General features: G+C 49.8%; 1 protein-coding gene across 2 annotated transcripts in view; it reads left to right on the forward strand.

The window, feature by feature from the left end:
• The first annotated feature begins 9,542 nt into the window (after nt 1-9,542).
• RAPGEFL1 (Rap guanine nucleotide exchange factor like 1) overlaps nt 9,543-16,539 on the forward strand; it is a 113,770-nt gene continuing 106,773 nt past the window's right edge. Inside the window, exon 1 of one of the 2 annotated variants that reach the window (XR_013263580.1) lies at nt 9,543-10,717. Coding sequence is in view for 1 of the 2 variants with exons in the window: in XM_077459833.1 (XP_077315959.1) it covers nt 10,327-10,717 (391 nt within the window). In the remaining variant the exon portion in view is untranslated. The remainder of the gene's footprint in view (nt 10,718-16,539) is intronic. The other variant, XM_077459833.1, reaches the window with a different exon arrangement.

Consider the following 16,539-nt stretch of genomic DNA (forward strand, 5'->3'; position numbering starts at 1 on the left):
TATGGTTCACACACCAGTGTGGTCAGTTCCAGAAAACAAAAAAGTAAGACATGCTGCATTTTTTTCTGCCTGGACTGTACTGGAACGTGGTAAAATGCACCAAAAATGCACCAAAAACGCACTGGAACAGACGTGTCGCTTTAGGGCCAGCTCACACCATAAAAACGCAGTCTGGATGTGTTCCAAAAGCATGTCTGCATGCATGTTTTTCATGTGTTTCTGCTGTGTTTTTGATACTTTCTAGTGCATTGTTTCCTCTTTTTTTCTGCACCTTAAATAGGTACTTGCGTTCCAGTGCATTTTTTGGTGCTTTTAGGTGCATTTCAGTGCGTTTTACCACGTTCCAGTATAGTTCAGTGCTGAAAAAAATTCAGATTAAGATTTAGGGCCAGTTCACATCATAGAAACGCAGCCTGGATGTTTTCCAGATTCATTTCTGCATGTGTGTTTTTGACCTGATTCTCGTGCGTTTTTTTCTCACCTTAAATGGAGACATATGCATTCCGGTGCATTTAGGTGCATTCCAATGTGTTTATGATGCCGCTATCCAGTGCGGTTCAATGCAGAAAAATTGCACCATGTTCTGCTTTTTTTCTGGAACTGGAACGCCTTGGAACTGACCGACCGCACTGGACTATGCCACTGGAAACCATATAACCTACTATCTGTGCATTTCTGATGCAGAAAAAAACGGACTGGATTGCACGTGGTGTGAACCAGCCATGAGGGCCGGTTCACACCATAGAGATGCAGTCTGGGTGCGTTATGGATGCATGTGCATTTTTGACGCTTTTCCGGTGCGTTTTTGCTGCTTTCCAGTGTATTTTTTCTTCATCTTAAATGGGGACATGTGCGTTTGGTGTGCATTTAGGTGCATTCCATTGCATTTTACTGTGTTCCAGTACAGAAAAAATGCATGTTCTACTTTTTTCCAGAACTGACTGCACTGGTGTGAACTATGCCATTGTAAACCATATAACCTACTATCCGCGCGTTTCTGATGCAGAAAAAAACCCGCACTGGACTGCATGTGGTGTGAACTGGCCCTAAGGCCCCTAAGCCATAGAAACACAGTTCGGATGTGTTCCAAATGCTTTTCTGCATGCGTGTTTTTGATGTATTTCAGTGCGTTTTTGATGCAGTCCCAAATCCTAGTTTACACCATGGAAACACAGTCTGGGTACATTACGGATGTTTTTCTACATGCATGTTTTTGACGCTTTTCCGCTGCGTTTTTGATGCTTTACAGTGCATTTTTTTCCTCTTTTTTTTTCTTCATCTTAAATCTTAGGCTGGATTCACACCTATGCATTTTTAGTGCTTTTTGCATTTTGCAGATTTGCACTACAGAACGTGTTCCATAGGAAACCTTTAAATGGACTGCAGTGCAAATCTGCAAAATGCAAAAAAGCACTAAAAATGCATAGGTGTGAATCAGGCCTTTTACTGTGTTCCAGTACAGTCCAGGAAAAATGCAGCATTTTCTACTTTTTCCTGGAATTGATTGCACTGGTGTGAACTATGACATTGGAAACCATATAACCTACTATCTGTGCATTTCTGATGCAGAAAAAAACACACTGGACTGCATGTGAACTGCCATTAGGGCCAGTTCAGATGTTTTTCTGCATGTGCGTTTTTTACGTGTTTCAGTGAGTTTTTCATGCTTCCCGGTGCATTTTTTCCACCACCTTAAAGGGGGGGGGGGGGGGTGTTTCAGTGCATTTTTGGTGCATTTAGGTGAATTCCAGTGCACTTTACCACATTCCAGTACAGTTCAGTGCAGAAAAAAAATTCAGGATTGAGGGCCAGTTCTCACCATAGAAACGCAGTCTGGATGTGTTCCAGATGCTTTTCTGCATGCACGTTTTTGACAGTTTTCTGGTGCGATTTTGATGCTTTCCAGATCCCTTTTTTTTCCTCATCTTCTAGGGCAGTTCACACCTTAGAAACGCAGTCTGCATGTGTTCCAGATGCTTTTCTGCATGCGTGTTTTTGATGCAGTCCAGTGCCTTTTTTCTCCCTCTTTTTTTCATTTTTGATGTGTTTTACAGTGTTCCAGTACAGTCCAGTGCAGGAAAAATGCAGCGTGTTCTACTTTTTTTTCTGGAATTGGAACGAACTGGAACGCACTGGAACTGCAAGCACTGATTTGAACTATGCCATTAAAAACTATATAACCTACTTTCCATGCGTTTTTGATGCAGACAAAAAACGCACTGGCCTGCATGTGGTGTGAACTGGCCCTGAATGGGGACATGTGTGTTCCGGTGCGTTTTTTCCTCACCTTAAATAGGGACATGTGCATTCCAGTGCATTTATGTGCATTCCTGTTTGTTTCTTTTATGCGTTTTACCATGTTCCAGTACAGTTTAGTACTTTTTTTTCTGGAACTGGAATGCACTGGAACCGGCCGCACTGGTGTGAACCATTGGAAACCATATAACCTAATAACCGTGCATTTCTGATGCAGAAAAAAACACACTGGACTGCATCATAAACGCACTGGCCCCATAGAATGCAGTTGGGTGCATTCCGGATGCTTTTTTGCATGCGCAAATTTGACGCTTTTCCGGTGTGTTTTTGCTGCTTTCCGGTGCATTTTTTCCCTCTTTTTTTTCTTCATCTTAAATGTTTTTTCTAGAACTGACCGCACTGGTGTGAACTATGCCATTGGAAACCATATAAGCTACTATCTGTGCATTTCTGATGCAGAAAAAAAAGCGCACTGTACTGCATGTGGCCGGTTCACACCATAGAAACGTAGTCTGGGTGCGTTATAGATGCTTTTCTACATGCACGTTTTTGACACTTTTCCAGTGCGATTTTTCCTCTATTTCTTAAAGCGGCTTTCCACCCTAAAGTGGAACTTCCTCTCATTGCAATCCCCCCCCCCCCAGTGTCACAGTTGGCACCTTTCAGGGGGGATGGGGGTGCAGATACCTGTCTAAGGCTCGATTCACATCAATGCATGTTGCTTTTGAACGTTTTTGCAGTGCTTGTCACGTTTTTGGACACGCGTTTTTACCGCGATTTTGCGTTTTGCTTTTTTTTACACTGTGGTTGCTTAGCAACCAGATATTTACAGTGAAATAAATGAAAAAAAAAAGTGAAACGCAAATTGTGACAAAAACGCGGTAAAAACGCAGTACTTGCGTTTTTGATACAGGTCCATTGACTTCTATTACATGCAAAACGCTGCATTTTGCATGAAAAAAAGTCCCCGTCCCTTTCCAAAAATGCAGAGGCACAAAAATGCATTGATGTGAACATGTTCCATAGGAACCCAGGTTAAAAAATTTCCCTGCATTTCTGCAAAATGCTTAAAAAAAGTGTTAGTGTGAATCAAGCCTTAGACAGGTATTTGCACCCACTTCCGGGCATAGACTCCCACGGGAGTCTATGCTTCTTCCTGTCCCGGCGCGCTGTCTGCTGGGACACACGGGTCTCAGAGACAGAGCGGACCATTCTCATTGCACTGTGTGACTCGCGCATGCGCAGTAGGGAACCGGGAAGTAAAGCCGCAACGCTTCACTTCTTGATTCCCTCACCGAGAATGGCGGCGGCAGCAGCCGAGAGCCGAGTGATCGATCGGCCTCAGCTGCCGACATCGCTGGACCCCGGGACAGGTAAGTGTCCATTTATTAAAAGTCAGTAGCTGTAGTATTTATAGCTGCTGGCTTTTAATATTTTTTTTTCCAGTGGACTCCCTCTTTAAATGTGGACATGTGCATTTTTGGTGCATTCCAATGCCTTTTACCGCGTTCCAGTACAGTCCAGTGCAGGAAAAATGCAGCATGTTCTACTTTTTTTTCTGGAACGGACCGCACTGGTGTGAACTATGCCATTGGAAACCATATAACCTACTACCCGTGTGTTTATGATGCAGAAAATTACCCGCACTGGACTGCAAGCGGTGTGAGCTGGCTTTAGGGCCAGTTTGCACCTTAGAAACACAGTCCGGATGTGTTCCAGATGTCTTTCTGCATGCGTGTTTTTGATGTGTTCTTGTGCGTTTTTGATGCAGTCCAGTGCATTCCCCCCCTCTTTTTTCTTAACCTTAAAGTGGTTGTATAGTCATTTTTATGACTTTTACCTACAGGAAAGCCTATAATAAGGCTTACCTGTAGGTAAAAAAAATATCTCCTAAACCTGTACGGTTTAGGAGATATTCCCCTCGCAATGCGCCGCTGACTGCAGCGGCGCATGCGCACAGGAGATTCTCAGCTGAAAGTCCGGCAGACGCCGGACCCTGCCGGGAAGAAATCTCCCGCGCGCATGTGCGGGAGTGACGATATCGCAGCTCCGGCCACTCACAGCGCCGGAGCTGCGATACCCGGAAGAAACGCAGAGGGAACATGTCAGCTCCCTCGCCATGGATCGGGACAGATGTCGGGGCCTCGTTCTAAGGTAAGCATTTCATAATGAGCTAGTATGCGGTGCATACTAGCTCATTATGCCTTTTCCTTTGCAGGTCAGGAAAAAAAAAAAACTTCAGCGGGTATACAACCGCTTTAAGGTGGTTGTAAACCCTGTTACACTACTTGTGCCTACAGGTTAGCCTATATTAAGTCTTAAAGTGGTTGTAAACCCTTACAACACACTTTGACCTACAGGTAAACCTAGATTAAGGCTTACCTGTAGGTCCAAGAAATATCTTCTAAACCTATACGGTTTAGGAGATATTTGCCCGAAGACAGGCACCGCTGTCTACGGCGCATGCGCCGTAGACAGCGGTGCGCAGGCGCACTGAGCCCGGCATTTCCAAGAACGGAGCTGCCGCGCGTGTCGGCTCCCGTGCGCTTGCGCGGGAGTGACGTCATCACGGCTTCGCCGAATGACAGCGGCGGAGCTGCGAGACCCCACCGACAATGTGGATGTGCCGGACTACAGGGGACAGCGGTGACTTCGCTGGCTCCTGTGTCAGGTAAGTGACACATAATGGACTACTATGCGATGCATACTAGTCCATTATGCTTTGCCTTTGCAGGGAATGAAAGAGGAAGTAAACTCATCAGGGTTTTCTTCCTCTTTAACTGTAGGTACTGTAAATATCTCCTAAACTTGTATGGTTTAGGAGATATGTACCATATATACGCTTGCGCCAACGTGATTGGCGCATGTGCATTGAAGAAACTGCCTTTTTGTGCTGTTTCTTCGGGGCCAGTGCCATGACTGGCGGCTCCTGCACACATGATGACATCACAGCTCTGGCCAATCACAGCCTGCAAAATAACTCTGGGAGACATGTCGCCATGCACAGCGGTTTACAGGGACCGCTGCAACAGCTTTGATCTAAGGTAAGAGGCTTTTCACACTGCCAGCGCCCGGGTGTCGCGGTAAAGCCATAGTTTTTGCTGCACTTTTTGGGCGCTAGAGGGGTGCTTTTAACCCCCGCTAGCAGCCGAATAAAGAGCCTGCAAAGTGCCTGGCGAGGCTCTTTGCGGGTGCTGCCCATTGATTTGAATGGGCAGGGGAGCTTTAGGAAAGGTTTATACATCGCTTTTTTTGATGTCCTGCCAGCGCAGCGCCCCCTCGGGATTTCACATTGGGATTGCAGATGAAGCTTTTTTTCAGGCGCTTTACAGGCACTATTGTTAGCGCTAAAGTGCCTGAAAACCGCCTACAGTGTGAAAAGGGTCTAAGTATTTCATAATGAGCTAGTATGTGATGCATACTAGCTCATTATACCTTTATCTTGCAGGTTGTTTTTTTTTTAGAGTTTACTACCACTTTAAATAAGGGCATGTGTTCCAGTGTGTTTTTGAGGCATTTTACCACATTCCAGTACAGTCCAGTGCAGGGAAACGCAGCATTCAGCAATTTCCTTTTTTTTCTGGAACTGACCGCACTTTTGTGAACTTTTAAAAGCGCACATGCACAGGTTGGACTCGATGGACTTGTGTCTTTTCTCACCTTACCAACTATATGTAACTGTAACTATGCTACCAGAAACCATATGGGCTAGTTCACACCACATGCAGTCCACTGTGTTTTGTTTTCTGAATTAAAAACACATGGAAAGTAAAAAATGCATGCACAGTGTTTTCCATGTATTCCAATGGCTCTATTTCACACCAATGCGGTCAGTTCCAGTTTCCGGTCAGTTTCTGCACTGGAACTGACTGTATTAGTGTGAACTAGAGCCATTGGAATACATGGAAAACTCTGTGCATGCATTTTTAGGGCCAGTTCACACCACAAAAAATGCACTCCAGGTACGTTCCAGATCAGTTTTTGCTTACAGATCACACCACACGCAGTTCCAGTTTGTTTTTGATCCAGTTTGCTAGTTTCTAGTACAGTCCTGTGCAGAAAAAATGCAGCACGCTCTCTTTTTTTTTCTGCATTTAAAACTGACTGCACTAATGTGAACTAGAGCCATGGGAATCCATGGAAAACACTGTGCATGCATTTTTAGTGCAGAAAAAAAATACACGGAGCTGCATCTGGTGTGAACTAGCACTTAGGCTGGATTCACACCTATGCATTTTTTGTGCTTTTTGCATTTTGCAGATTTGCACTACAGCCAGCTTAACATGGTTACCTATGGAATACTTTCTGTAGAGCAAATCTGCAAAATGCAAAAAGCACTAAAAATGCATTGGTGTGAATCCAGCCTTAGGGCCAGTTCACACCAGATGCAGTTTTTTTCTGCACTAAAAATGCATCTGCAGTGTTTTCCATGTATTCCAATGCCTCTAGTTCACCCCAGTGCAGTCAGTTTCCATTGCAGAAAAAATGCAACTGCACAGGACTGCATCTGGTGTGAACTGGCCCCCAGATGTTAAGAAAAAAGAAGGGGGGAATCATTGGACTGCATCAAAAACACATCAAGAATGCACTGGAACGCATTAAAAACATGCATGCAGAAAAGAATTTGGAACACATCGGGACTGTTTCTATGGTGTGAACTGGCCCTATATATAACCTGCTATCCATGTGTTTTTGATGCAGGAAAAAAAACGTACTGGGCTGCATGCAGTGTGAACCGGTCCTAAGAAAAAAAGAGGTGGAAAAAAATAATGCACCGGACCGCATCAAAAACACTGATGCAGTAAAGCTCCCGGTCTGCGTTTGTATGGTGTCAAGTAGTCCTTCTAGAATAGATACTTGGGAGGGATACTTGGGGGTATAATAGTGAGGGGGGGGGGGGCTGTGTGGAGAAGGGGATACTTGGGGGGGGGGGTAATAGTGAGGGGAAGCTGTGCGGAGAAGGGGACACTTGGGGGGGTAATAGTGAGGGGGAGCTGTGTGGAGAAGGGGACACTTGGGGGGTAATAGTGAGGGGAAGCTGTGCGGAGAAGGGGACACTTGGGGGGGTAATAGTGAGGGGGAGCTGTGTGGAGAAGGGGACACTTGGGGGGGTAATAGTGAGGGGGAGCTGTGTGGAGAAGGGGACACTTGGGGGGTAATAGTGAGGGGGAGCTGTGTGGAGAAGGGGACACTTGGGGGGTAATAGTGAGGGGGAGCTGTGCGGAGAAGGGGACACTTGGGGGGGTAATAGTGAGGGGGAGCTGTGTGGAGAAGGGGACACTTGGGGGGTAATAGTGAGGGGGAGCTGTGTGGAGAAGGGGATACTTGGGGGGATAATACTGAGGAGGGAGCTGTGTGGAGAAGGGGACACTTGGGGGGTAATAGTGAGGGGGAGCTGTGTGGAGAAGGGGATACTTGGGAGGATAATAGTGAGGAGGGAGCTGTGTGGAGGAGATACTTGGGGGTGATTATAGTGAATTGAGCTGTGTGGAGAAGGGGATACTTGGGGGGATAATAGTGAGGGGGAGCTGGGTGGAGAAGGGGATACTTGGGGAGATAATAGTGAGGGGGGAAGCTGTGTGGAGAAGGGAATACTTGGGGGGATAATAGTGAGGGGGAGCTGTGTGAAGAAGGGGATACTTGGGATGATAACAGTGAGGGGGAGCTTTGTGGAGAAGGGGATACTTGGGGGGATAATAGTGAGGGGGAGTTGTGTGGAGAAGGGGATAGTTGGGGGGATAATAGTGAGGGGGGAGCTGTGTGGAGAAGGGGATACTTGGGGAGGTAATAGTGAGAGGGGAGCTGTGTGGAGAAGAGGATACTTGGGGAGATAATAGTGAGGGGGGAGCTGCGTGGAGAAGGGGATACTTGGGGAGGTAATAGTGAGAGGGGAGCTGTGTGGAGAAGGGAATACTTGGGATGATAACAGTGAGGGGGAGCTTTGTGGAGAAGGGGATACTTGGGGGGATAATAGTGAGGGGGAGCTTTGTGGAGAAGGGGACACTTGGGGGGATAATAGTGAGGGGGAGTTGTGTGGAGAAGGGGATAGTTGGGGGGATAATAGTGAGGGGGGAGCTGTGTGGAGAAGGGGATACTTGGGGAGGTAATAGTGAGAGGGGAGCTGTGTGGAGAAGAGGATACTTGGGGAGATAATAGTGAGGGGGGAGCTGCGTGGAGAAGGGGATACTTGGGGAGGTAATAGTGAGAGGGGAGCTGTGTGGAGAAGGGAATACTTGGGATGATAACAGTGAGGGGGAGCTTTGTGGAGAAGGGGATACTTGGGGGGATAATAGTGAGGGGGAGCTTTGTGGAGAAGGGGACACTTGGGGGGATAATAGTGAGGGGGAGTTGTGTGGAGAAAGGGATACTTGGGGGGATAATAGTGAGGGGGAGCTGTGTGGAGAAGGGAATACTTGGGGGGATAATAGTGAGGGGGAGGTGTGTGGAGAAGATGATACTTGGGGGTGATAATAGTTAGGGGGAGATGTGTGGAGAAGGGAATACTTGGGGGGGATAATAGTGAGGGGGGAGGTGTGTGAAGAGGATACTTGGGGGATAATAGTGAGGGGGGAGGTGTGTGGAGTAGGGGATACTTGGGGGGGATAATAGTGAGGGGGGAAGTGTGTGGAGAAGGGGATAGTTGGGGGATAATAGTGAAGGGGGAGATGTGTGGAGAAGGGAATACTTGGGGTGATAATAGTGAGGGGGAGGTGTGTGGAGAAGGGGATACTTGTGGTGATAATAGTTAGGGGGAGCTGTATGGAGAAGGGGATACTTGGGGTGATAATGGTGAATGGGGCTGTGTGGAGAAGAGGATACTTGGGGGATAATAGTGAGGGGGGAGGTGTGTGGAGTAGGGAATACTTGGGGGGGATAATAGTGAGGGGGGAGGTGTGTGGAGAAGGGGATAGTTGGGGGATAATAGTGAGGGGGGAGATGTGTGGAGAAGAGGATACTTGGGGTGATAATAGTGAGGGGGAGGTGTGTGGAGAAGGGGATACTTGGGGTGATAATAGTGAGGGGGAGCTGTATGGAGAAGGGGATACTTGGGGTGATAATGGTGAATGGGGCTGTGTGGAGAAGAGGATACTTTGGGTGATTACAGTGAATGGTGCTGTGTGTGTGGAGACTGGAGAAGAGTGGAGGAAGCAGAGCCAGGTAAATATATGGAGGGAGGAGAGAGGAGGGAAAGCAGAGAGGGCGGGGTCAGACGCAGCACGCAGTCCCTGGCCCCGCCCCCTGCACACATCCTCAGTGTGGGACTCTCCTCCCCCTCCTACACCAGCATTGGCTGCACCTAGACCGGGAGCATGGAGCTGACTGGAAGCCTGCACACCTCTCCGCCAGCACAGGGCTTTCCTGCTGTCACTTTCACAGCTTTTAATTAAAGCCTCCCCCCCCCTCCTATAGCCAGCACTCCCTCCCTCTCCCCCTCCCTCCTCTAGGGGGAACAAAGGAGGAGGGGGGACAAGCAGAGAGGGGCAGACAGGCTGCTGAGAGCAGAGAGAGAGATAGAGAGAGGGGGGCAGGTGAGGAATCATCAGAGAAGGATTAGACATCCCTGGAGCAGAGAGACAGCTGGGAAGAGACAGGTGCTGTGAGAGAAGAGCGCCTGGCACCTGCTGGAAGAGCAGGGAGACAGAGGACGGTCATCTGATTTCAAGGAGACACCCCCCCCCCCCTTCCCCGGGGACCATCACAGCTCCACATTACCAGCCCATTTCATTTCCCTTTATTGCTGACAACTGGGGGGATCCTGACACTATTTTGGGAAGGAGGAGTCCTTTTTGGCACTATCCATTTCCTACGACCGATCTGGTGACACCGGATTTCATTTTGGGTGCTCAGGAATTCCATCGTTATTTTACACCCTCTCTTTTTTTTTTTGGCTACACCGCAGATTTCCATAGCCAACCTCTAATATTCAGGCGTTTGCCCATAGGGATGCTCGGTATATCTTCTTAGCCCTCTAGTGCCTCGATCTTTTGGGGGGGCTCAGCCCCCTTTTCTATTCCGCTTTGCAATCATCAGTTTGTCACCCCCCTCCCCTCCCCCCCCCCTTCCAAAACCATGAAGCCTTTGGAGAAATTTCTAAAGAAGCAGAGCTCCCACATCTCAGGTCCTAAGCACCTCCACCGAAGGCAAAGCGTGTCCAAAATTCTGCCCTCGTTCCTGAGGGATAATCCGGGGGACTCGTCCGGTGGGGAGAAATGCGAGGAAGACCCCAGTGCTGGACCCACGCCTTCCCACGACTGCTTGGAGCTGCCGGACGGACTGCGTTCCCCCCTGTCCTTCTCGTCCGATGAACTTTCGCCTTCGGAACCGGTGACCCCACCGCCTGGGTCTGGTGGATGGACACTCTCTCCTCCTGGACTGCTGCTTGCCCCCGATACCCCGGAGGCTCTTCTGGGGAGGGTACTGGACCAGTTACTAACTGCCCCAAGACTAAGTGATGCAGCTGGTAAGTAGAGTGAAGGAATGAGCTGAGATATAAGCATGTCTTGTATTAGGATCAAAGGTTACATTTTCTAAGATCTAATCCTTTTTATTTGCCGTACCAGTTGTCGTTTTCTGCAAGCGAGAGCTCAAGGTAACAATCACAAGGCTGAAATATTGAACATTATGACACGTGTGTTATAGCTTAGTGAATTATGCTGTGGGTGTAACGTTCCTTACTAAAATTGTTTTTGGTGGTACCAAAGTCGAGTTTAAGTTCGTCATCCAGGACAATGAATAGGGTTCTTCTGCGCTGCAGTCTGAATAAAGTCTAGTTTGGTGGTTGACACTTCCGTGTCCAGCTTAGCAGTTGGCTGGTATTGGTGCAAGGAGTATGTGCTTTTCCCTTAAGGCCCATACACACGATACGGAAATCGGAAGTAAAATTTACGTCCAATGAACGATCTGCCGATTTTCGGATCGTTAGTATGGTGCTTTCGGCAGCCCATTCTAAATTTTCGGATGACAAAAACTGAATGTGCAGGCTATACATTATTTATTTTTTTGTATCTGAAAAAAGCTTCCAATTTTCATTTTAATTGGTACAGTTTTCGTCCTAAAAAATCCTAAGAGCAAGACTACGCATGTTTAGAAACGAAAGAACGCATACAAAACAATTTAAAACATTACATCACTTCTGAAGTTGAATTCGGTTGTACGAGAATTTTCGTATGTTGAGTAACATCTTCACTTTCGATATGAGGCTAGCATGCAACAAAAACTCGTCCAAAAATCTGATCGTGTGTGCCAGGCTTTAGAGTAGCCTTACTTTTTAACATAGAGGAACCCTTGAAATAACTTTTAGGCCTTATGGTGCCCATACACTAGACAATATATCGTTTGAATATCTGTCGATTTGGACGGCTCCATTTTTTTTATTTATTTTTTTTATTTTTCCATCCAGTTAAAACAGATCAAAAATCAGTTTTAAGTGTTTTAGCCAAAAATGAAAGGAAATGTTTGAAAAACTGCCGAATGTTTGATAAATTGGAAGTTTAATGTGTTTCTCGTCTGTTAAAATTTTTTAACTGTTGGTATTGCACATTAGGGAGCTCCTGACAACATGTACTATACAGTGTCCACAACTCGGGGGATATTAGCATGGTGGTCATTTGGGAAGAATACTCCTCCTTTACAATGGTGGTCAGTGGGAAGAAGGTTCCTCGCATTGGTGGTCAGTGGGAAGAAGGTTCCTCGCATTGGTGGTCAGTGGGAAGAAGGTTCCTCGCATTGGTGGTCAGTGGGAAGAAGGTTCCTCGCATTGGTGGTCAGTGGGAAGAAGGTTCCTCGCATTGGTGGTCAGTGGGAAGAAGGTTCCTCGCATTGGTGGTCAGTGGGAAGAAGGTTCCTCGCATTGGTGGTCAGTGGGAAGAAGGTTCCTCGCATTGGTGGTCAGTGGGAAGAAGGTTCCTCGCATTGGTGGTCAGTGGGAAGAAGGTTCCTCGCATTGGTGGTCAGTGGGAAGAAGGTTCCTCGCATTGGTGGTCAGTGGGAAGAAGGTTCCTCGCATTGGTGGTCAGTGGGAAGAAGGTTCCTCGCATTGGTGGTCAGTGGGAAGAAGGTTCCTCGCATTGGTGGTCAGTGGGAAGAAGGTTCCTCGCATTGGTGGTCAGTGGGAAGAAGGTTCCTCGCATTGGTGGTCAGTGGGAAGAAGGTTCCTCGCATTGGTGGTCAGTGGGAAGAAGGTTCCTCGCATTGGTGGTCAGTGGGAAGAAGGTTCCTCGCATTGGTGGTCAGTGGGAAGAAGGTTCCTCGCATTGGTGGTCAGTGGGAAGAAGGTTCCTCGCATTGGTGGTCAGTGGGAAGAAGGTTCCTCGCATTGGTGGTCAGTGGGAAGAAGGTTCCTCGCATTGGTGGTCAGTGGGAAGAAGGTTCCTCGCATTGGTGGTCAGTGGGAAGAAGGTTCCTCGCATTGGTGGTCAGTGGGAAGAAGGTTCCTCGCATTGGTGGTCAGTGGGAAGAAGGTTCCTCGCATTGGTGGTCAGTGGGAAGAAGGTTCCTCGCATTGGTGGTCAGTGGGAAGAAGGTTCCTCGCATTGGTGGTCAGTGGGAAGAAGGTTCCTCGCATTGGCGGTCAGTGGGAAGAAGGTTCCTCGCATTGGCGGTCAGTGGGAAGAAGGTTCCTCGCATTGGCGGTCAGTGGGAAGAAGGTTCCTCGCATTGGCGGTCAGTGGGAAGAAGGTTCCTCGCATTGGCGGTCAGTGGGAAGAAGGTTCCTCGCATTGGCGGTCAGTGGGAAGAAGGTTCCTCGCATTGGCGGTCAGTGGGAAGAAGGTTCCTCGCATTGGCGGTCAGTGGGAAGAAGGTTCCTCGCATTGGCGGTCAGTGGGAAGAAGGTTCCTCGCATTGGCGGTCAGTGGGAAGAAGGTTCCTCGCATTGGCGGTCAGTGGGAAGAAGGTTCCTCGCATTGGCGGTCAGTGGGAAGAAGGTTCCTCGCATTGGCGGTCAGTGGGAAGAAGGTTCCTCGCATTGGCGGTCAGTGGGAAGAAGGTTCCTCGCATTGGCGGTCAGTGGGAAGAAGGTTCCTCGCATTGGCGGTCAGTGGGAAGAAGGTTCCTCGCATTGGCGGTCAGTGGGAAGAAGGTTCCTCGCATTGGCGGTCAGTGGGAAGAAGGTTCCTCGCATTGGCGGTCAGTGGGAAGAAGGTTCCTCGCATTGGCGGTCAGTGGGAAGAAGGTTCCTCGCATTGGCGGTCAGTGGGAAGAAGGTTCCTCGCATTGGCGGTCAGTGGGAAGAAGGTTCCTCGCATTGGCGGTCAGTGGGAAGAAGGTTCCTCGCATTGGCGGTCAGTGGGAAGAAGGTTCCTCGCATTGGCGGTCAGTGGGAAGAAGGTTCCTCGCATTGGCGGTCAGTGGGAAGAAGGTTCCTCGCATTGGCGGTCAGTGGGAAGAAGGTTCCTCGCATTGGCGGTCAGTGGGAAGAAGGTTCCTCGCATTGGCGGTCAGTGGGAAGAAGGTTCCTCGCATTGGCGGTCAGTGGGAAGAAGGTTCCTCGCATTGGCGGTCAGTGGGAAGAAGGTTCCTCGCATTGGCGGTCAGTGGGAAGAAGGTTCCTCGCATTGGCGGTCAGTGGGAAGAAGGTTCCTCGCATTGGCGGTCAGTGGGAAGAAGGTTCCTCGCATTGGTGGTCAGTGGGAAGAAGGTTCCTCGCATTGGTGGTCAGTGGGAAGAAGGTTCCTCGCATTGGTGGTCAGTGGGAAGAAGGTTCCTCGCATTGGTGGTCAGTGGGAAGAAGGTTCCTCGCATTGGTGGTCAGTGGGAAGAAGGTTCCTCGCATTGGTGGTCAGTGGGAAGAAGGTTCCTCGCATTGGTGGTCAGTGGGAAGAAGGTTCCTCGCATTGGTGGTCAGTGGGAAGAAGGTTCCTCGCATTGGTGGTCAGTGGGAAGAAGGTTCCTCGCATTGGTGGTCAGTGGGAAGAAGGTTCCTCGCATTGGTGGTCAGTGGGAAGAAGGTTCCTCGCATTGGCGGTCAGTGGGAAGAAGGTTCCTCGCATTGGCGGTCAGTGGGAAGAAGGTTCCTCGCATTGGCGGTCAGTGGGAAGAAGGTTCCTCGCATTGGCGGTCAGTGGGAAGAAGGTTCCTCGCATTGGCGGTCAGTGGGAAGAAGGTTCCTCGCATTGGCGGTCAGTGGGAAGAAGGTTCCTCGCATTGGCGGTCAGTGGGAAGAAGGTTCCTCGCATTGGCGGTCAGTGGGAAGAAGGTTCCTCGCATTGGCGGTCAGTGGGAAGAAGGTTCCTCGCATTGGCGGTCAGTGGGAAGAAGGTTCCTCGCATTGGCGGTCAGTGGGAAGAAGGTTCCTCGCATTGGCGGTCAGTGGGAAGAAGGTTCCTCGCATTGGCGGTCAGTGGGAAGAAGGTTCCTCGCATTGGCGGTCAGTGGGAAGAAGGTTCCTCGCATTGGCGGTCAGTGGGAAGAAGGTTCCTCGCATTGGCGGTCAGTGGGAAGAAGGTTCCTCGCATTGGCGGTCAGTGGGAAGAAGGTTCCTCGCATTGGCGGTCAGTGGGAAGAAGGTTCCTCGCATTGGCGGTCAGTGGGAAGAAGGTTCCTCGCATTGGCGGTCAGTGGGAAGAAGGTTCCTCGCATTGGCGGTCAGTGGGAAGAAGGTTCCTCGCATTGGCGGTCAGTGGGAAGAAGGTTCCTCGCATTGGCGGTCAGTGGGAAGAAGGTTCCTCGCATTGGCGGTCAGTGGGAAGAAGGTTCCTCGCATTGGCGGTCAGTGGGAAGAAGGTTCCTCGCATTGGCGGTCAGTGGGAAGAAGGTTCCTCGCATTGGCGGTCAGTGGGAAGAAGGTTCCTCGCATTGGCGGTCAGTGGGAAGAAGGTTCCTCGCATTGGCGGTCAGTGGGAAGAAGGTTCCTCGCATTGGCGGTCAGTGGGAAGAAGGTTCCTCGCATTGGCGGTCAGTGGGAAGAAGGTTCCTCGCATTGGCGGTCAGTGGGAAGAAGGTTCCTCGCATTGGCGGTCAGTGGGAAGAAGGTTCCTCGCATTGGCGGTCAGTGGGAAGAAGGTTCCTCGCATTGGCGGTCAGTGGGAAGAAGGTTCCTCGCATTGGCGGTCAGTGGGAAGAAGGTTCCTCGCATTGGCGGTCAGTGGGAAGAAGGTTCCTCGCATTGGCGGTCAGTGGGAAGAAGGTTCCTCGCATTGGCGGTCAGTGGGAAGAAGGTTCCTCGCATTGGCGGTCAGTGGGAAGAAGGTTCCTCGCATTGGCGGTCAGTGGGAAGAAGGTTCCTCGCATTGGCGGTCAGTGGGAAGAAGGTTCCTCGCATTGGCGGTCAGTGGGAAGAAGGTTCCTCGCATTGGCGGTCAGTGGGAAGAAGGTTCCTCGCATTGGCGGTCAGTGGGAAGAAGGTTCCTCGCATTGGCGGTCAGTGGGAAGAAGGTTCCTCGCATTGGCGGTCAGTGGGAAGAAGGTTCCTCGCATTGGCGGTCAGTGGGAAGAAGGTTCCTCGCATTGGCGGTCAGTGGGAAGAAGGTTCCTCGCATTGGCGGTCAGTGGGAAGAAGGTTCCTCGCATTGGCGGTCAGTGGGAAGAAGGTTCCTCGCATTGGCGGTCAGTGGGAAGAAGGTTCCTCGCATTGGCGGTCAGTGGGAAGAAGGTTCCTCGCATTGGCGGTCAGTGGGAAGAAGGTTCCTCGCATTGGCGGTCAGTGGGAAGAAGGTTCCTCGCATTGGCGGTCAGTGGGAAGAAGGTTCCTCGCATTGGCGGTCAGTGGGAAGAAGGTTCCTCGCATTGGCGGTCAGTGGGAAGAAGGTTCCTCGCATTGGCGGTCAGTGGGAAGAAGGTTCCTCGCATTGGCGGTCAGTGGGAAGAAGGTTCCTCGCATTGGCGGTCAGTGGGAAGAAGGTTCCTCGCATTGGCGGTCAGTGGGAAGAAGGTTCCTCGCATTGGCGGTCAGTGGGAAGAAGGTTCCTCGCATTGGCGGTCAGTGGGAAGAAGGTTCCTCGCATTGGCGGTCAGTGGGAAGAAGGTTCCTCGCATTGGCGGTCAGTGGGAAGAAGGTTCCTCGCATTGGCGGTCAGTGGGAAGAAGGTTCCTCGCATTGGCGGTCAGTGGGAAGAACGCTCCTCTTTAGGCCCCTTTCACATGGACAATGCTGTTGATTTGTGATCCATGGTAGATCCCTTTGGCCTGCAGTTAGCAGGTGACTGGGAGGCAATATGCCACCTCCAACACACCCGTTTTGATAAGGGATTTCACTCTGTGGTGTGGCCTCACCCTACTTTTTTTGCCACAGTGCAAAGCCTCATGGCTGTGACAGATTGAATGGGGCCATGTGACCGCCATTGC

Source organism: Lithobates pipiens, unplaced genomic scaffold (assembly GCF_037356315.1).
Source record: "Lithobates pipiens isolate NorthernLeopardFrog02 unplaced genomic scaffold, aLitPip1_a1.2 Scaffold_28, whole genome shotgun sequence".
NCBI classification, from domain to species: Eukaryota; Metazoa; Chordata; class Amphibia; order Anura; family Ranidae; genus Lithobates; species Lithobates pipiens.